Source organism: Mercenaria mercenaria, chromosome 10 (assembly GCF_021730395.1).
Source record: "Mercenaria mercenaria strain notata chromosome 10, MADL_Memer_1, whole genome shotgun sequence".
In the NCBI taxonomy this organism is placed as follows: Eukaryota; Metazoa; Mollusca; class Bivalvia; order Venerida; family Veneridae; genus Mercenaria; species Mercenaria mercenaria.
The window spans coordinates 73,143,720-73,165,928 of NC_069370.1; the positions used below are offsets into that span (position 1 = coordinate 73,143,720).

General features: G+C 34.8%; 2 protein-coding genes across 6 annotated transcripts in view; both read left to right on the top strand.

Annotated features, from left to right (window-relative positions):
• Positions 1-9,461, top strand: part of LOC123561302 (roundabout homolog 2-like) — a 99,751-nt gene extending 90,290 nt beyond the window's left edge. For 3 of the 5 annotated variants that reach the window (XM_045353572.2, XM_045353575.2, XM_045353574.2), the window contains 3 exons: positions 303-446; positions 8,154-8,189; positions 9,125-9,461. In XM_045353572.2, the coding sequence (XP_045209507.2) occupies positions 303-446; positions 8,154-8,189; positions 9,125-9,300 (356 nt within the window). In that variant the 3' untranslated portion in view covers positions 9,301-9,461. The remainder of the gene's footprint in view (positions 1-302; positions 447-8,153; positions 8,190-9,124) is intronic. The other 2 variants (XM_053553357.1, XM_045353577.2) reach the window with 1 other exon arrangement.
• Positions 9,462-16,158: 6,697 nt separating this feature from the next.
• Positions 16,159-21,785, top strand: LOC123561301 (uncharacterized). The gene is made up of 2 exons (XM_045353571.2): positions 16,159-17,400; positions 18,575-21,785. Exon 2 carries the CDS (start codon positions 18,614-18,616, stop codon positions 20,327-20,329), a length of 1,716 nt encoding a protein of 571 aa, XP_045209506.2. The 5' UTR covers positions 16,159-17,400; positions 18,575-18,613; the 3' UTR covers positions 20,330-21,785.
• Positions 21,786-22,209: the final 424 nt, after the last annotated feature.

Here is a 22,209-nt window from a genome sequence, read left to right on the forward strand (position 1 = left end):
TGCATAATGCAGCATTGTTTTACCAGATTGAATGATAAAACTTTACCTGAACGCAGTTGTTTGTTATTTCAGTTTTAGAAACCAGCTCTTTAAATAATTATATGTATGAAAAGCATGCTTTCTCATAATTAATTCATTAGCCTGAAGTTATGTAGAGGAAAACAGGATGTCAAATTATTCATTAAATATTTAAAATAAGCTCAATTTTTTCGTGAATTGTAAAGTTTAATTAATACATAGGGCAAAGAAACTAAAAAAAGATTTTTAAGTAAGAGTAACCTCCCCTGAAATTTGAATTTCAGATGGTCTTCATTTTGATAATAGAAATGGTTATCCGGTCCAGTACGTAAGCAACCCCGGGGACAATTATCCCATGGGTGACCTGTCATATGATTCTCATTCATATGATAAACAATATGAATATGAAATGAACAGGCGTAATGCAAGTAAGTTCATGATTTCATTCCGTTATTGCCGAGCCATTTCAATCAAATACCATGTACTGATACAACAGAAGCTGCCTCTGTCATCAGGCATTTTCTTAAATTTCAAACTGCCATATATTTTTCAGTGGTAGTCCAGTTTTGAAAATTCTTTCAGCATTATGAGTGGTTGCATGATCATTCATATAAAATCAATTTTTGTTTAGGCTGTCTATCTCCTCTAAACAACAGAGGAATGAAAGAAGTTGAAAAGAACAATTGTGATATGAAATGAGAATAACAGTATTGTACTTTAACTTAATGTCACAACTTGGTATTGTTTCAAATTGCTCGGTCCAGCTTTCAACCTGGAAATGCAGTCCTTGATAGTTGGTCCGATTTCACAAAACAACAAAACATAAGAATTTTCAAAAGTTGTACACTGCATAACCAAAACATCATGTGACCAGTTGATGGTATTTAAATTTACTTTAGTTTCTTCTTCAGACTGCTATGGAGAATTGATTCCAGGTTGAAACAGTATAGCATATTCATCATTTAGATTATCTTAAAATGTTCCTCTCTTATCTTGGATATCTTTTGGTCAGAGATAAACTCATTACCGGCACTTTCTGGTACTGTTTTGAAACCTTCCTGGTTATAAACAAAAGATGAAATGATTAAACTTTTAACTGTAAAGTTCAGAGGAGGCTGTCCAACTACTGGTGTTTTTTTTTTTAGCTCACCTGGGCACAGCTTCAAGTGTAAAGTAGTGTGATCACCTTCATCCATCCTTGTCCATCTGTGTGTCAGTAAAGTTTACTGTAAAACACATTGAGATCTTATTTCTGGTGCAGTCTTCATTAGAATTGTGCAGATTGTAAGCCTTGACCTAGTTCTATAATGTACAAGATAGCTGAAGGGACATTGTTACTGCCCTTGAAAAGTTAGAGACCATGTTACATTAGCATTCATTAAACTTGCACACAGTCGCATTTATTGAGCAGTCTTCATGAAACTTGGACAGAATGTATTTGGCCACAAGATTTCAGGTTGTTTCAATATAAATGGGCAAGGTTACAACCCTTGTCACATTTCAGTGTTAATACACTGAAGGCCACACTCCTTAAAAATTTGTACAGAATATAATTATGTTGAAATAATTTGATAATTGGAGAGTTACTCAAATAGCATGAGAGTTATCTCCCTTTACTCAGTCAAAATTGTTACATTTTTCATTATTAACATATGAGAGGCTGCTTTTAGCAGTCTTTGTAATACTTAGGGGAATGTATAAGACATAAGATTTCATAAAGACAATAATTGGCATGATTGCTTTAATAACACTAGAGTTATGGCCCTTGATTTGTCAAAAATCGCCATATTTCACATTGCGTTAATGCATTTCTTGAGCAGTCTTCATGAAATGTGCAAAGTAAAACCTTCTGTATCAAACTTGTTGAAGTATTTAAGTGAGACATACAGGGCCTTCAAGGTCATTTCATGTTTTAAGCTGGTGATGACAAAAACTGTATGCAATCAAGTCATTTAATAAGCTAAATTCTCATGTTGCTTTTATATGCTCAGAAGGAAAAGGAAGAATATCAACAAAATATAAACATGTCAGTCCTATTAAAGGGAGTTGAACCCTGACCCTGCTAAATTTCTATAATGAATTTGTCCATCTTTCAGTTTGGACAATACCATTAACAGGTAAAACAGGTTCTTACCAAAAATTTACTGACTGAATAGCAAACAGTGCAGATCATGATCAGACTGCACAGATGTGCAGGCTGATCAAGGTCTACACTGGTCACAAAGGAAGAATCAATCATGCCCAGCATGATAAGGGTTAAATGAAAATCTCTGACTTAAAGTTTATCTAAAGCATGTTATAAACATTTCATGTGCAATGAAATGTAGAAAGTAGTGCAGTTTAGTTCATTGTATTTTCTGTAGTGTATGTTGTTTAGTCTACTGTTTGATGTCTTGTCATTTGTGTGGAAAAATCACGTTTGACTGTAAATATTACTACTTAATGTGCTGTGCACAAAATTCTTCATACTTTGCATATTTGTTATTATTATTGTTATTTCATTGGCCATGAATAAAACCTGGTTAGTTTGAAAGGGATACAGGGATATTTTTTCAAGACATAAACCCAGATTTATCTATACTAAATTACTTGATCAATTAAAGAAAACAGAAAGAGGCTGTTTTATCAAATTTTATCCTGCTATGATAGTCACTATATGACTGTAAAAAACTTTGTGAAGTCACAAAAAATGTGATAAATTGTTGAGTCAGTAATCTGAATATGACACTCCAATAACCTTACTTTGCTGTTGCTAAAAATGAATAACGTTTAAAAAGGAAAATGTAATATGACATTTTATAGCAATTTTCATGTATTTTCCTAGCCTATCATTATGTTGGTCAGGTTAGCAAAGTAATGAAAATTGCATTCTTAGGTTGTCAAAGTAAGAATTAATCAATCAGTTTTAATTTAACATGCCGGTAAAACTCAAGAAACCAGAAACCTTGATTCCACAAAAGTTAAAAGGATTTTAATTTTTCATCTCTTACTCCACATGTGTATATTATCTTTAAAAGATCATTTAGGCCCAGATTTTTTCTATTAAACTTTAGTCAAAACATGACACAGGTGTATTTAGGTGAGTGGTTAATCTGTCTTTGAGCCACTTGCTCCAAACCACTGTGTAGAGTTCAAAACCCTTCTTGGGATGTAGAATTCTCATTTGTTAGAAAGCTGTCTAGCTGCAATACCCACTCTATCGTAAAGAGGCAATAGAGGTTCACAATTTAAGCTTAAAAGTCACCATAGAATAAAAAAATATATATGTATTTATTCATATAATTATGTCTCCCCCAGGAGACATATTGTTTTTGCCCTGTCCGTCCGTCCTTCCGTCCGTACGTACGTCACACTTCATTTCCGAGCAATAACTGGAGAACCATTTGACCTAGAACCTTCAAACTTCATAGGGTTGTAGGGCTGCTGGAGTAGACGACCCCTATTGTTTTTAGGGTCACTCCGTCAAAGGTCAAGGTCACAGGGGCCCGAACATTGAAAACCATTTCCGATCAATAACTAGAGAACCACTTGACCCAGAATGTTGAAACTTCATAGGATGATTGGTCATGAAGAGTAGATGACCCCTATTGATTTTGGGGTCACTCCATTAAAGGTCAAGGCCACAGGGGCCTGAACATTGAAAACCATTTCCAATCAATAACTAGAGAACCACTTGACCCAGAATGTTGAAACTTCATAGGATGATTGGTCATGAAGAGTAGATGACCCCTATTGATTTTGGGGTCACTCTGTCAAAGGTCAAGGTCACAGGGGCCTGAAAATTGAAAACCATTTCCGATCAATAACTGGAGAACCACTTGACCCAGAATGTTGAAACTTCATCGGATGATTGTACATGCAAAGTAGATGACCCCTATCGATTTTGGGGTCACTCCATTAAAGGTTAAGGTCACAGGGGCCTGAACATTGAAAACCATTTCCGATCAATAACTAGAGAACCACTTGACCCAGAATGTTGAAACTTCATAGGATGATTGGTCATGAAGAGTAGATGACCCCTATTGATTTTTGGGTCACTCCGTCAAAGGTCAAGGTCACAGGGGCCTGAACATTGAAAACCATTTCCGATCAATAACTAGAGAACCACTTGACCCAGAATGTTGAAACTTCATAGGATGATTGGTCATGCAGAGTAAGTGACCCCTATTGATTTTGGGGTCACTCCATCAAAGGTCAAGGTCACAGGGGCCTGAACATGGAAAACCATTTCCGATCAATAACTAGAGAACCACTTGACCCAGAATGTTGAAACTTCATAGGATGATTGTACATGCAAAGTAGATGACCCCTATCGATTTTGGGGTCACTCCATTAAAGGTCAAGGTCACAGGGGCCTGAACATTGAAAACCATTTCCGGTCAGTAACTTGAGAACCACTTGACCCAGAATGTTGAAACTTAATAGGATGATTGATCATGCAGAGTAGATGACCCCTAACGATTTTGGGATCACTCTGTGAAAGGTCAAGGTCACAGGAGCCTGAACATTGAAAACCATTTCCGGTCAGTAACTTGAGAACCACTTGACTCAGAATGATGAAACTTCATAGGATGATTGGTCATGCAGAGTAGATGACCCCTAACGATTTTAGGGTCACTCTGTTAAAGGTCAAGGCCACAGGGGCCTGAACATGGAAAACCATTTCCAATCAATAACTTGAGAACCTCTCGACCCAGAATGTTGAAACTTCATAGGATGATTGTTCATGCATAGTAAATGACCCCTTTTGTATTTTAGGTCACTCTGTTAAAGGTCAAGGTCACAGAGGCCTGAACATTGATAACCATTTCCGATCAATAACTTGAGAACCACTTGACCCAGAATGTTGAAACTTCATAGGATGATTGAACATGCAGAGTAGATGACCCCATATTGATTTTGGGGTCAGTCTATTAAAGGTCAAGGTCACAGTGGCCTGTTCATGTAAAATCATTTTTTGGAAATAACTTGAGAACCACTTGACCTACAATGTTGAAACTTAATAGGATGATTGGACATGCAGAGTAGATGACCCCTATTTATTTTGAGGTCACTTGATCAAAGGTCAAGGTCACAGGAGCCTGAACAGTGACTTGAGAACCACTAGGCCAAGAGTGTTGAAATTTAGCGGGATGACTGGACATGCCAAGTAGATTATCCCTATTGCAGCCAACCATCAGTGTCTCTTTGACTTTCGCTCCTGACCCCTATTGACTTCTTGCCTATAGGACTTTGCATTGGGGGAGACATGCGCTTTTTTACAAAAGCATTTTCTAGTTTGGAATTGTTATTTTTCTGTTTGGTTACAAGACATAACTAGAGCATCTGTTCTTGTATGTGTGACAGACAACAGAAATGTATCTTATTTTGCTTAGTTCACTCTGCATCGGTAAAACACAGTTAAACACAAGCTTTGCCTTACACTGTCTACATGGTCATTTATTCATTTCAAATGTCATTCATAAGTAGAGATATATTTTCTGTCTAGTGAAACCAAGAGTCTGGGAATGTAATATTGAGCTTACTATATCATGAAGTGATCATTATGCTGAAATCTTTCTGTCTGCTGATGTTATGGTTACGGTTGCCAAGTGAAAACAGCTCACAGCTACTTGCTGTATGTGTATTGATGCACTTAATTTAAGCGTTTGGCAATGTAAGATAAACAATGGTTCCTGTCTGTATGAATGAGAAGGATTGCCACTACCTCAGCATCAACCAAAGTCACTATGGTTGGACAACTGAAGTAGGCCTTAATATCAAGATCAACCACAATAGTTGTACATGACACTCCTTGTCTCATTGAGGCAAACATTTATGCCAAATAAAAAAGAGATTGCAAAAAGTTACAATATAAGTTATTTAAAGTAACAACAAAGGAACGTAAATCTTAAAAAAAAAAAATAAATAAATAAATAAAAAAACAAGAGCTGTCTCCATAGGATGACACATGCCCCCGATGGCACTTTAAATGAATAGTTATGGCCGATGTTAGAGTTTAGGACCTTTGACCTACGGAGCTGGGTCTTGCGCGCGACACGTCATCTTACTGTGTCACACATTCATGCGTAGTTATTTTAAAATCCATGCATGAATGACAAAGATATGGACCGGACACGCCCATCAATGCACTGTCATGAAAAATGACCTTTAACGTCTAAGTGTGACCTTGACCTTTGAGCTACGGACCTGGGTCTTGCGCGCAACACGTCGTCTTACTGTGGTACACATTCATGCCAAGTTATTTGAAAATCCATCCATCGATGACAAAGATATGGACCGGACACGCCCATCAATGCACTATCCCTTAATGTCTAAGTGTGACCTTGACCTTTGAGCTACGGACCTGGGTCTTGCCACGACACGTTGTCTTACTGTGGTACACATTCATGCCAGGTTATTTGAAAATCTATCCATCGATGACAAAGATATGGACCGGACACGCCCATCAATGCACTATCCTTTAATGTCTAAGTGTGACCTTGACCTTTGAGCTACGGACCTGGGTCTTGCGCGCGACACGTCGTCTTACTGTGGTACACATTCATGCCAAGTTATTTGAAAATCCATCCATCGATGACAAAGATATGGACCGGACACGAAAAATGCGGACAGACCGACAGACAGACGGTTCAAAAACTATATGCCTCCCTTTGGGGGCATAAAAATAAAAAAAGTTCTTAGTCCACACAAAAATCCACACCAGTAGAGATAGGTCAAAATACACCTGAAAATTGGATGTAACATGCATGTTGTAATACAGAAAGGTGGTCTTGATTTTTCCCTACGACTAGTAATAAAAAAGTTACAAATATAAGCTATTTATAGTAACAACAAAGGGAAGTAATTCTAGGATCTTGCGCATGACACTCCGCCGCATGATGATGAACAATTGTGCCAAGTTACATCAAAATCCCTCTATGCATCAAAAAGAAATGCTCCAGACAAAGCCATTCTTGTATCTGACTTTTGACCTCTATGTGTGACCTTGACCTTAGACCTAGGCGCATGACACTCCGTCTCACGGTGGTAAATATTTGTGCCAAGTTACATCAAAATCCCTCCATGCATGAAGAAGAAATGCTCCGGACAAAGTTGTCATTCTTGTATCCTTTGACCTCTAAGTGTGACCTTGACCTTAGACCTAGGGACCTGGTTCTTGCGCATGACACTCCGTCTCATGACGGTGAACAATTGTGCCAAGTTACATCAAAATCCCTCCATGCATGAAGAAGAAATGCTCCGGACAAAGTCATTTTTGAATTTGACCTTTGACCTGTAAGTGTGACCTTGACCTTTGAGATAGGAACCTGGGGTTTGCGCATGACACTCTGTCTCACTGAGGTTAACATTCATACCAAATATAAACAAGATTGCTCCATGCATGTCAAAGTTATGGTCCGGACAAACAAATCCGGATGCACGCACATACACCGAACAGACATTTGGACAACTATGTCTTCGCTTCCGCAAGCAGGCTGGACAAAAACTATACATAATTAATGTGAGAGAAACTTAAAAAAATAATAAAAAAAAAAAAACATTGTTACCAAAACAACACTATATTGCTTGAGACAAACAAAAACAAAACAGCAACAATAGATCAAATAGGAATAGTGAGTTTCCAAGAATCAAATCCCCCAGTTCCTATTTTTTTTTTTTTTTTTTTTTTGTAAAATGTCATATCCATAGTGACATAACTCTACTTCAGCCTCTACTTCAGCCTGCCTATTAGCAGAGAGAAAAAAATACAGATTTAGATCAAGCCGACTTTTTTGTACAAGAACTGCCAATATGTCTTGGTTTCAGTGGGAGTATGTGTAATATGAATTAGCAAGAATTAGTGTCAAAGTCTGCATAATTGATGAAGAGGAGACTTGATTGGAATCCAAATTTGTATGCTGCAGGGCATTAACTTGCATTAATTTGAAAGTCTTGCAGGAAATATTTTCATTAGAAAATTTAATTGCATTTGAGAACAGGCACGGGGGAAGAAGCAAATTACATTTATACAGTGTCTGGGTTGATGTTACACACTGAAATCAGAATTTTGAATATGAGTATGTTTAATCTATTTCATCAGTTATTTTTTATTCTTTGTAAGCTAATTTTTCCCTCTACTTTTTTTTTTTCAGATATCAGTGACCCCTACTATAGTGAGAAACAAGGAGGTAAGAGTTGTCTCTCTTTATCCTTAAATCTGATAATCAAAGTTGTGTATTGTGGCCAATTTCAGCCATATTCAAACTCATGAACCTTGGTTGAGCCACTTACACCTTATTAAACTCTTTTTTTTCATATGAAAATTTAGCTCAAATAGAGGAAATATACATGAATAAAATTAAGAGTAAAGATACCAAATAAATTATCTGAATGACCCACATTGTAGACTGATTTAATACACAAGTAGACTGTGTGAATTAATGATCCAAATGAACTTCTAAATTATTAAGAACAGAACAGACTTTTATAAAGACTTATACATAAGTACATCGTCTAAACACATCTTTAAACAATTTTAACATGTCATGTGTATATACATGGTAATAGTGTAACATACAAATGAAACATTTAGTAATATGGTAGAGGAAATATGGATTGAACATGTACATACTTATGGTAATAATATGAAGCTAGAAGTATATGATATGGTAACAGAGGATGAACATATTAAGCAGAATTATTTAAAATAGCATTACGAATACATAATGCTTCCTTGACATAATTACACAGCTTTATCAATTCAAACTTATTATCAGAGTTTAAAAGTTGATGGTATTTGAACACAGATGGGTGAATATAGTAATAACGCTGAATGTATTTTTGTCTAATAAGAGTATAACATGGGCATACAAACAAAATGATACTCATCTTCAATATCAAGTTGGTTACAAAATATACAGTAACGTTCATTACGTGGGGTATTGTTTCTTGCATATCTGCCCATTTGGATCCTTAAAGGATGGGCAGACATACGCAGCTTACAAAAATATATACGATTCTTCTTTGGTAACATGTTCAAATATTAAGTAAATACCATGATTTAGACACTTATTGTTTTAAAAAGAATTACACGAGACTTACAAATAAAGTTTGTACTTTTCAGATTTATCATTTAGTGGCGGCTCACCGCGTACTCCAACTAAAGATCCGCAGCAATTTATTGGTGTTCCGGAGGAACATATAAAAGAAGGCGGAAGTTTCGGGAGCGGAAATGAAAGCGGCTATTCCACACCAGACAAGGCTAAACCTAAAAAGGTTATATATGAAGTTGTCGTCTGATCCAACCTGTTTTTATACTTCTTGTGAGAAAGCCGTTGTAACATTCTTGCCTCAAGTTTTGTGAAATGTTCAATATCGTGATGACCTTCATCCCTCTCATGTGCTTCCTGTTTCGTGCCTTTTTTCTCTGAGAACATCCTTGAAAAAAAAACAACCTTGAACTTCGTGACCTTGCATGATGCATGAAGTAGTTTTTTTTAGCCATTTCTATTTATAAGTGGCTCTAAATATAATAAATGATGAAGATGAAAGCCATGACTGTGGAATTAGTACTAAAGGCAGCTTCATATTCTTCTTTCTATTTATCATGTGTTTTAATTCAGACATCAAAAGTGTTCTTACCTGTAAAACTGCAATGTCTTGTGATTACGTCTTCCAATGTTGTGAAAAATTTGGATGAACTTTGTATGTATAATGAACATGTGCAGCATACAGTAAAGGCTTGATGCATACAAAGGAGGCAAATGACTATGTGTGAAGATGTAGAGATACTGTGTATTCAGAGGTGGAATATAGAAATGGATCTGATATGTAATAAACATATTATGTTATGTGCAATTACTTAGGATGTACCAAAATATCTGGCAGGTTACATGGTGACAGTTACAAACACTGCTGGTATAATGTGAAATATTCACAATAATACTGAATACAAAATGGCGAGAAATGGTGAATCAAAAAGCACAGTGATCAAACACAAATATGAAAGGATTTTATTTGAATATTTCACTAGAAATCCATCTTCACATTGTAAAAGAGATGGGAAAATTGACTGTTCCGTATGGTGAATTGACTGTTCCAAATGTTGAGGATTTGACTGCTTTGAACAAAGGATTATACCATATGTAGAGTATGTGTAAGGCAGCATTGATAGGGACAATGTAGCTGTATTGAATGATATTAAATGGTGCTTGTTTGATTGTATCATTGACCTAATATTGTGACATTTCACTTTTGAGATTTAGTATTTAATTCTTCACCCATCCCTTATGTTTCTGTAATGGAATCTTCTTAAACTGATTATGGATCTGAGTGGATCTAAAACATCCCAGGTTCATAAGTATATATAATATGTATTGTTTAAATGAATAGTTGATCAACTGAAGGTTTTATTGCGTAAATGGTTATGAAAGAAACATTTGCACAGAATATTTTGGTGTTGAATTGAGTTTTAATTGGTAAAATACATATTTTTATTCGGTATGAATAATAGTTGCATATAATGTTACTTTGATATGCTGCAAAATCTACTGTCTACTCGGTAAAAACCTAAATGTTGAAACTCTGTAAAAATCATAATACTGTTACCCTGTTAGAATCAAAATTTATTGTTTTGATTATTCTTGAAAAATGCTTGTTTTACTAGTGGAAACATTTGATTATAGTTACTTTTTAAGTCTTTCTTCGTTTGCAAATCAAATTTCTCTGATTATCTCCTTGGCTTACTCTTACATTCAGTTTTGAATGGCAAAAAACTAGTCTGATAAGAATCGAGCTATTAGTAAAGAGAATTTTCTTTCAATCAGTTTTTACATAATGTTCAGCCAGATTGTGATTGACAGTAAGTTGTGTTTTTGAAGTTGTTGTGCACATATTTACAGATTTCAGAATATATTTTGTCAGATATGGCCAGTTGAAAAAGTATATGCAGCATATGCCCTAAATTAACAATAGAATCTAAGTCTATATTTCACTTTTAGAGTTAGATCACAGGGGTTCCACTAGACCCGAAAACCCAAGAGTCCCAGGACCCTTGGGCCCAAATTTTGAAGGGTCCTTTCCCAAAATACAGGAGTCCTGTCCCAACACGTCAATATAATTTACTATATTTTTTTTATTCAGTAATACGTAGATCTTTACCTAAGAAAACAATAAACCCAAGATCATGTTACAGCATAATAAAAATGTCAGTCTCAGATCATATAGTCTCATATTGTAAACTAATATTTATCAAAATTCATGTTATTTTAATTAGGTTTTTCTTCAATATTTCATTTCATTTTTAATAACAGAACAGTGCTATAACACTCTAGAAAAATGTATCCAAAATGTACTATCCGAATACTGTTACACTTTCAGAATGTCATCTGAAAGTAGTTTTTGCTCAGTCTATTTTGCAAACTAAGCTAAATCAGTGATAGTTCCTCAAATAATGATGCTACTTATCATAAAAAACTGCATTGAAAGTCAGGTTTTTTTTAGGAATTTTGGAAATATGCATATGACATCGGGTGTAATTAGACCCGTGAACGGACATTCTAAACTTATTTTTGCTTTCGAAATTCATCAAAATTTGTGAAGTTTCTTGTTGAAATTACGATATGATCACTAAACAATGGTCTAATTTAAAGTTGGCATGAAAAAATCTTGCAGGGCACTTTTCACATGCTCGGTAATCAGCTGCTTACGATAATTTAATAATTGGCGCCTTTTTTGACAGTACACAGGATTCGCTTTATCAATTAATTTCAACACTTCATTGATTTCTTGTTACCTATGTGCACTCACCGTGACGTAAATTGCTGATAAAAAATCAGCGAGGCATGTCTACAGGAGAAAGGGCGGGATTTAGCAGAGATCAAAGGCAGGAGAGCATGACCGCGAGTGTTTATTTTGAATACACGTGTCTATCGTGGAAATAGTTTTACTGAAGGAAATTAATGATAAGAGAAAGGATTATCAAAGGAAAATGCCCCCGGGTCCCGAAGGACGCACAGGCAAGTATTCTGCCGGGTCCCTTGAGCGTCTTTTGAAAATCTCCCGGGTCCGGACCCGGGGTCCCGGGTCAAATGGAACCCCTGAGATCATTATGTTCCAATAAACATTTTGCCATTTTGAAGTTTAAGCGTATTAAAGAAAAAACTGATTTGAACTTGTTCAAGAGGTTTTCATGAAAATATTAAGTTATATATATTTCTAATATGGAATATTTAAAAAGTAAACATTTGATAGTTTATCTTTCATAGACATTTATATAATTAGATATAAGGACTAAACTCTGAAAAAATAAAACTTGTCAACATATACTTTTTTAATTGACCTTGTTTAGTGTAATCATTCTGGTAAATGATAGTGTAATCATTCTGGTAAATGATTTTGTAATCTTTTTGGTAAATGATCATTCATATTTCATCCAATCATTTCATTTTCAGTGAAAATCTCTTTACAAATCATTTTAAAGTTGTATTTTCCTGTGAAATTTTTATTTTTCATATACATTTTCAAATATATATTCATATTCTTAAGATAATCAACAATTGTTGAAATATAAACAGACTGTTAAAACAGTTAAAATATGGTCTTTTTAACACTAACATGTAGTTAATAGTATAAATTATAGATTATTATAGCAGAAAACTTATATTTGAATACTCTTAACACTAAACCACTGATTACTTCCAAGTCATGGAATTATTTATGATCATTTTGTAGAAAATAAACTGACTTTTCATGGCCATTAATAATTATCATTGTATCAATGTATAGATCATCAAATATGTAAATTTTGTTCAAAACTTTTGTATTAATGCAAATTTTTATAAGAAAAAAAATTGAATAAAACAAAAGTATGAATCTTACACTCTTTATTGTTTCTGTTTGACATGTTGCCATAGTAATAGCTTACAGGTTACTTGACTGGTGGCTGGTAATATAAGTCTCCCAAATTATCTGATGAGATATTGTTTTTGATCCAGTTGTCTGTCACAAAATCTTGTTGGCTTTGTATCTTGTTACTCTCATGAAGGATTTTTAAGTAACTTGCCATATCAAAAAATGAGATGACATGCAGTACTGTCAGTGCAGGGTCAAGGTCATATGGTGAGATGTAATGTCAAATCCGCAAGCAGCATTTATTTTCTGCACTCTATCTGGAGGATTTAAAAAAAAAACAACTTTGCAAAATGTTTTCCATGAGACAAGCAATTTTCAATCATATTCATTCAAGGTCATCACACCTCTGTTCTATGGCCAGATATTGCCTATTAATTACTGTTCCATTTAATGCTGCATTGTATTGAGAGATGCACACTTTTGGCAATCTTTAGTACATCAATGCTCTTAAGATATTCCAGCAGACTTTTATGCCCATGGCATCTACTGATGCGGGAGGCATATAGTGATTGTCCTGTCCGTTCGTCCGTACGAGGTTAACCAAATTGGACCGTTTCGTCTAGCATCAATGCCCCTTACTAGAATGACTTGATACTAATGCAGATGTAATCTGTGACCATTCCTCATCTTCAGACATCACCTGACCTCAGTTTGACCTTGACCTCATTTTGGACTTAGGTTGCTTTATATGGGCCATCTCTTGGTTAACCAAATGGGACCGTTTCGTCTAGCATCAATACTGCTTACAAGAATGATTTGATACTAAAACAGATGTAACCTGTGACCATTCCTTATCTTCAAACATCACTTGACCTCAGTTTGACCTTGACCTTAACCTCATTTTGGACTTGGGTTGCTTTATATGGGTCATCTCTTGGTTAACCAAATGGGACTGTTTCGTCTAGCATCAATACCGCTTACAAGAATGAATTGATACTAATATAGATGTAACCTGTGACTATTCCTCATCTTCAAACATCACCTGACCTCGGTTTGACCTTGACCTCGTTTTGGACTTGGGTTGCTTTGTATCGACAAGGATGCCACCGGGGGAATCAAGTTTTTATTGAACGCAGCTCCTTGTTTTTTCTCATTTAGTAAGACATGTCTAGTTTAAATGAAACATGAATGTAACTCTTTCTAGTATGAAAAACTACACAATTTCAGCATGTGCTGCATTATAATGAAATTCAACTTAAATGAACATTTGACTTTTCTTAAAGTTCCTGTCAAAATGTTGTGCCATGTAGGTACATACTATTTATACCACTTCACTACACTGTGAAACTTTTTAATCCTAGAATATTGATTGAGATGCCTCAGTCTTAAATAAGGGTGCATGGCTACAAGTAGACTAGCCACTAGACTGATAATAAATATATTTCTACATTTTTCCATTTTTTGACAAATTCAGTTTCATAGAGACAAAAGCCAGTCTATTTTAGAGATTTTCACAGAGGTATGATATTGGACATAGGATATAGACTGGCTCAGTTCACTACATTTAATCATAAAAATGAAAAAGATAGTCTAGGAGCTAGTCTAGGCTACAAGGTATAATTAGAGTTTTCTGACCAGTCTCAAAATGAAACCATGCCATTGGTCAATTTCCAGTTTGTTGTCAGAAACAACCAATTGGAGACTAGCAGTAAGAATCAATAATCACTTCTCAAAATGGATATTATTCTAAAGTGTTTTATGATAAATTACTTGGTTTAAAGGTTGTTATTTCAGTCTCAAATTGATGCTGCTGTCATAAAGTAGTTCTTCGCACAAATGTTGGACTTTTTTCCTTTATCAATGAACCATTAAGGTAGTGGACCCATAATTACAATTGAAAATTTTCTTTTGATTACATTTTCTCAGTACGAGATTTTAGCATTCTTGCTGGAACAGCAACTATGTGCTTGTATGAGACATTATAGCCGGAAGAATGCAGAAACTTTATAGGAGCGAAAATTACCAATCGGACAAGATGGAGGAATTCTGCCAAATTGCTGTTATTTCAGATTTGTACATTTAAAACTGCTAAATCAGATATGGAGAGAAAATTTTCGTTCCTAGCATGTAGTCACAGGTTACTGTAACAACATAAAATGTGTTATCCAGCACTAGAATTTGGAAGTAGTATTCAATACATTGAATAAAACACACTGTTCATAATTACAATGCTTCTAGACTTTTGCAGACCTGGATTTGTTATTTACTGTGATATAAACTTAATTAATTCTATATCTATTTTTCTCCTCAGCGATTCACATTAGCACCATGTGACTGTACAGTATATTTCCATATTGGATACAATATGATCCTTACTGGATCTTGCGACTTGGGGAAGAATATTGATAAATAAAAGATAAAAGTATCCACATGAAATTAAACATCAATACCCGGTATAAAAAATATAAAAACAAAACAAAGTTCTAATTGAAGCAAGATACTCGTATAAGAACACACTGTTACAGGTGCATGTTATTTAAATCAAGTTTTAAGTCCATTTGTATATGAAATTCATGAGTGTGTTTGAAGTGTTTTGAAGCCCGACCAGGTATTACATACTTCGATAAGGTAACTTGGTTACTATTCTGCCCAGATTTCATATTTGAGAAAATGAACAACACGATATCTTATGTAAACATGAAATAAACACATTCAGTTCCTCTGAAAACATGAATTTGTACCACATGTGCCACTAATGACTTAAACAAATGGCTTTTTTAGAAACAAAAACAAAAGACTATTACTACATGATATTTAATTTAACCTTACCGTCCTGCTTATATGTTCCTATAATGGACTGGATCGAGTTTTTCTTTATTTAGGAATGCCGTTCTTCCAATTTATTTTCAATAGGGGTTTTCACATGAAAAGTGTTTACTAACTGATAGCGAAGCTTCAGACCATCATCACATGATGCTTCCATTGTGCAGGCTGATCTTGGTCTGCACTGGTCGCAAAGGCAGAATCATCTGCCGCCAGCAGGCTAAGGGTTAATTATGAAAGCAGCTCTACATATTGATACACAGTCAGTTTATATGTATAGCCAAGGTAAATGCTAGTACATGCGATGAGAGTTTTTGACATTTATGATAAATTATTTTTGTGAAAGATGGCCATAGTAGAGCTTTAAACCATTATTTGTATTTTCTATATATCGGTACAGTTATTTTTCATTCATTTGTTAACTGACTCAGTGACTCATTCATCTAAAATTTTTGATAATCGAAGCTTCCTAACCCTTCATCACATTGTATGCTTTCCATTGTCAGCATACAGTAAAATGTATTTATCTCATGAAAACTGTTGCAACTTGATATTTATAAACAATTAAAGCCAATCCAGTTTTGTTACCTTGAGGATGTTTTGCAATTGAAGGCACAAAATTCATTGGATTGGAATGCAACAGCTGTATATAGCTTCATGGAAGGAGTGTTTGGACTGTGATACATAACAGGCAGGAAACACGTTTGGACTGTGATATATATTGGGCAGGAAACACGTTTGGACTGTGATATATATCGAGCAGAAAACACGTTTGGACTGTGATATATATTGGGCAGGAAAAACGTTTGGACTGTGATATATATCGGGCAGGAAAAATGTTTGGACTGTGATATATATTGGGCAGGAAAAATGTTTGGACTGTGATATATATCGGGCAGGAAAAACGTTTGGACTGTGGTATATATCGGGCAGGAAACACGTTTGGACTGTGATATATATCGGGCAGGAAAAACGTTTGGACTGTGATATATATCGGGCAGGAAAAACGTTTGGACTGTGATATATATTGGGCAGGAAACACGTTTGGACTGTGATATATATTGGGCAGGAAACACGTTTGGACTGTGATATATATTGGGCAGGAAACACATTTGGACTGTGATATATATTGGGCAGGAAACATGTTTGTGATATATATCAGGCAATAAACACATTTGAACTGTGGTATATATCGGGCAGGAAACACGTTTGGACTGTGATATATATTGGGCAGGAAACACGTTTGGACTGTGATATATATTGGGCAGGAAACTCGTTTGGACTGTGATATATATCAGGCAGAAAACACGTTTGGACTGTGATATATATATAGGGCAGAAAACATGTTCGGACTGTGATATATATTGGGCAGGAAACATGTTTTTGATATATATCAGGCAATAAATACCTTTGGACTGTGGTATATATCAGGCAATAAACACATTTGGACTGTAAATACGAGGTGGAAAATTTTGACTGTAAACATTAACATATAAATAAATTTATTCCAAAGGACACATAAACAAAATATGCTTTCAAATTGAATAAAAACAGTATTTCTTTTTAACCAAGTTGTTTTCAGGAAAGGCAAGGTTATCAAACAGATGCCTATAAAATATACAACATACAAACTTACATAAAAAACATTTTTAAAGGTAACAGTTTGGACTGGATTGTAATTCCACCAAAGAAGTTTTATAACAACTGAGAACTGGTTCTGGACTGGTAAGTATGTTTGTTTCTTCATTATCCTGCATGTTCATTGTATCGTTTTCTGTATAAATATATTTTATGAAATTTATATTTTTACGTGCATGTTGAAATATTTATGATCGGATTACTTTTACATTAAAAATTTCTTCTTATGTTAATCATGTTTTTTTTCTTTTCTTTTTCTTTTGTATGTGATAGAACAAAGTAAAATAAGCACAGAAGACTGTTGTGATCCTTTCTTAATACCAAAAACTAGCTGTGCAAAAAACTATCCACGGAAAATAGGGTAAAAAAAATAGAGAAAAACCTGCTACAACAAGTGTAATAAAGATTGCATTTTTTGTTACCAGTTGAAAAGTGGAGAGCATAATTATTGAGTTGCAATCTGTACCTCCCAAAATCTTGTGTGTCCAACTTCTTCCATACTATTAGCCTGATTTGCTTCAAACATTCACAGATGAACAAGCTTGATGTGAAGATGCCCATAAAGGAAGGAACTTTTGCTGTCACTATTTTCATCAAAGTCATGGCCCTTAGTTTTGCTATATAGAATATAGAGAAAAATGTTGTGAGTCAACTCCTTAAACACTATTGTAAGGATATGCTTGAAAGTTTCACAGATGAAGAACCTTGATGTGAAGCTTACCATATATAATGGACTTTTTTCTGTGGCTATTTTTTTTCTAGAAGTATGACCCTTTCTTAATTTCACAAAATAGGCCATAGTGAAGAAACTTGGTGTGTTCATACACTTTTTGAAGGAATTTGTTCAAAGTTGCACAACCTTATCTGAATACAATTTGCTTCAAACTTTTAGTCGAACATCCTACATGTGAAGATGGTCTGTACTAAAATCTTTGCTATTTAGAGGATGTTGCAGTATGTGGGCATCCGTGTCCTATGAACACGATTCTTGTTTAAAAAGAAAATGAAAAAACTGCATGATTGTTTTCTCAAAAATATGTTACTGTAGGGTTGCTCAGCAACACATACTGAGTACAGTAACATGACAGTATACAGATATTGTACTCTGTCTGTAGTTTGAACAGTTGATTTAACAAATCATAAAATAAAAGCAACACAAGAGTTACTCAATATTATCTACAATTTATTTATTTTTTTGTAAGAAGAAGATGAAGTCTAGCTAAGTACTATGGTTTAAAACAAGTTATTTTCATTGTTACAGGTTAAAAGAGTAGGACCTTCAATTTTCCAGTTTCATCACATGAACAAAAAGGACAAAAACATTGTGACCAACCCTGACATGGTGCCTTACTCCCATAATCCACCTGGTCATACCTGTGGCCTTCCTTGCTGCAGTAAGGATCTTCAAGTTCATCTTCGTGAACGTAAAACTACGAGAAGTTGTATCGGAATTCAGGACCATGATATTCTCGCACAAAATTTTATATTTAAAGGTAAATTGAAGAATGGACCAGGGTTGGAAAATGGCTTCTTTTCAGTCCAAGAAGCAAAAGAAACTCCACATGCAGAAATACCAAAATTTGGAAGTGTAAGAGGTCTTCCAGCTATTTCTGAAGAGCAGAAAAATTATACCTTTCTGAAAGGAAGGGGGATAACCCTCCCTGAAGCTGAAGATCCTCATGCTACTGAAAAACTTTACCTTGAAGATTTTAACATAGGAGAAAGTGATGATTTGGAGGATTTTGAAATCAAAGGTTATGACAGTGGAATTGAAACAATAAGGGAAAATGAAATAGACTATTACATAACGGTAAAAAGTCCTTTAGATCCCGAAAAAGGAGTGCCTTATGACCCTAAAGATATTGCAAGCTCACAGATGTATCCTTGGGAACTTTTGAAAGACCTTAAAGATAATCTAAGTAACAAGACCACAAGTGAAAAAGGTGATGACAGCTCAAGTTCAAATTATTACAGTTCAGGTTCAAATTATTACGAAGTCATTTCCTATTCTGATGAAAAGCCCTTATTGAAAAAGGACAAAAATGAAACTGCCGTGGTAGGAAAAAATGATTCAAAGCATGATACATGTTCACAACAACAACAAAAGGGTTCAAAAACATTTATACAAGGAGAACCACTACCTGCATTACCTCCAAAACCTCCAGTTCAAAATCAGTTCAACCATCCACCACTTAAAAAACCAAATATGGTCAAACCAGTAGATTCATTACAAGTAATTTCTGACAATAATTATGACATTCAGAGTGATAGTGATTCGTCACAAACCAAGTACAACATGTACAGTTCAGTATGCTCAATAACCGGCATGGCAAACCAAATGAGTAGAGAAGCCTATGAAAGGTTTATGTCCCTTGACCGTGCTAGTGTCACACAGAAGTCATACAGAAGAGACATACGAGATTTGGACTTTATGGGTAATTATATGCCAATAGGAAACAAAAATTTAGACTTGGCAGTAACAAAGGCGAAACTGAATCAGTTGTTCAAAGATAAAAAGGATACTACATTAATGCACAAAGAAGGGAAAAATATTAAAACTACAGAAGAAAATATTATAAAAAATGATGACATATGTAAAGATGTTAAAAGAAACAGCTTAAAACCAGGGTTTGTTACTGAAGGAATGGATCAACTGAAAAATGAACTGAAAGAAAAATTAATGGACAGCGATCATTTGAGTCAAAACCCGAGTGATGATGAGGAGGAGGATGATACTGATGATGAAAATGGCATTATTAACCCTGGATTTAAACACATCAATGTTGATGGAAAATTTTTAGGCTCAAGGCATTCACTTGATCGGGAAAGTAGCTTTGGTGAGGAAATATGCGATAGATTTCTTCATTTATGGGAGTCAGGGGATGAGGATTCGGTAAACGATGATGAAATGAAGGTGATGGAGTTGTTGAAAGAAAGACTCAGAAATGTAGATAACACTGAAGGAAGTCCATCAGGAGAATCTTTTAATGACAACCCTGTTACACTAATACTGTGAAAGCAACTAATTTTATGATGCTAAGCGGTCGCTTTATTTAAAATTGGAAATGGTTCACGAAGTTTCAAAATTTTCAAAATTATGGCCATCTTGTGAAACATATATGAATATTTATATAAAAAAATAACACATTCTCAGTTATAAATTATATAGCAAAAATAAATCTGTCATGAAAAGTTGTAATTTTACAGCACCACATAATCATTCACACAAGTATAGGATGTTGTATTTACTTTGTGCCTTAATTTTTAAGACTTTTTCAACTCTATTACTGTATTAGTTTAAACATATTCTTTTGCTTTATATAAGATAATTTTTATGTTCTTAAGTCTGCCCCACTATGAAATTTCATAGTTTTGATCGAAACAGCCATTCCATGGGAATATGATTTCCTGGATTTCAATTATTGTATATAAGATAAATGGGAATTTTACTACTTTAATTGAAGGTTGACTCAACCACAAAATCCACGAAAATTGGTCCCCAATGAATATTACTAGTAATTATTTCACAGTATGTCAGATAGTGGATCTACTACTGTGCCATTGTGAAAAGCACATGTTAAAAAAAATGACAGTATCATTACTGATACATGGTTGCTTTCAAATCAAAGCACATTACAATGAAATAATATCACTTGCCTGGAAATAAGTTGCACAAGGATTACAAACAGTAACGATTAAGCTTGTGCATGAATTATTTTAGCACTTAGAGGCAAAACAGAACTGTCAGTAATTAACTTGCAGACAGGACTGAAAGACTTAATAGGTCTGATTTACTGTGGTCCTATAATAAAGGTCAGTAACTATACAGGTTAGAACAACAAGCCTTGTTAAGATAAAGCACAGCCATTATTCATTTTCAGCCAAGTCCTATTTTATATGTAAGTAATTATTTCCTCTGATACAAACTTACTGCATTTTTGCTGGTCATATCCAGTTAGCCAATGTTGAACATGGGTTTTGATTTAAACAGTCACTGTACTGGATCTGTGTATAGGCTAAAGCTCGTGCACGAGTTCCTTGACAGTGTACATCCCACATCTAGACACCAATACGCACAGTAAAAGTATTGCATTGTACTAAGAGAGGTAACTCTTTCAGCCTGTCTAAAATAGTCCCGAAGAGTTGCCCATCCTCATGGATACTACAAAGGACCCAGTTTCACAGATTCTGGCAAGAGAAAACAAAGAACCATAACTATGTTCCAGGCTTTTAAAATAAACATGAAGAGTTTTCTTTAAGGACAACTCATCTTATCAATCTAAAGAATCAAAGTTGCAGGTTACTACACATTGATACCCGGTGATACAGCTTTTATAAGTTATTGAAAAAATCAAAACTTTATATTTGTGTTTCCCAATCTGTAATTTAGTTTTTCTGTCATGTTTTTATATAGCCTTAATGTTGTTTAAAATGTTCTTTTATTTTGTTCTAAAATAAAATCGACAGTGATACCTGCTTTTTGTTACATATCCAAAGTTTGTAGTTTAAAAGTTCACAACTCGGTCAATTTTCACAATTTTTCTTAACTCCGGAGCCTCAATGGGCTATCCATCCAGTTATCAAAACAGGCCAAGATATTACGCTTATAAATATTGTGACCAAGTTTGGTGAACATTGGATAAGAACTGTTCAAGTTACAGAGCTGACAACTTCAATGGACAACACTTGCTAGCAGCAGCAGTGCTGCAGGTGATTATATCACACATCCAATTTCACTGGCATATAAGAAATATTGATTTTGTTTACTATTTAAGATCACCATTTTGACAAGAGGTAAACAAATTTCAAATACTACAGACATTTTGGAACTGATGTTGATAAATTATTGAGAGAATTGACTGAAGTAAAATGTAAATATTACTTTCTGTAGTATCA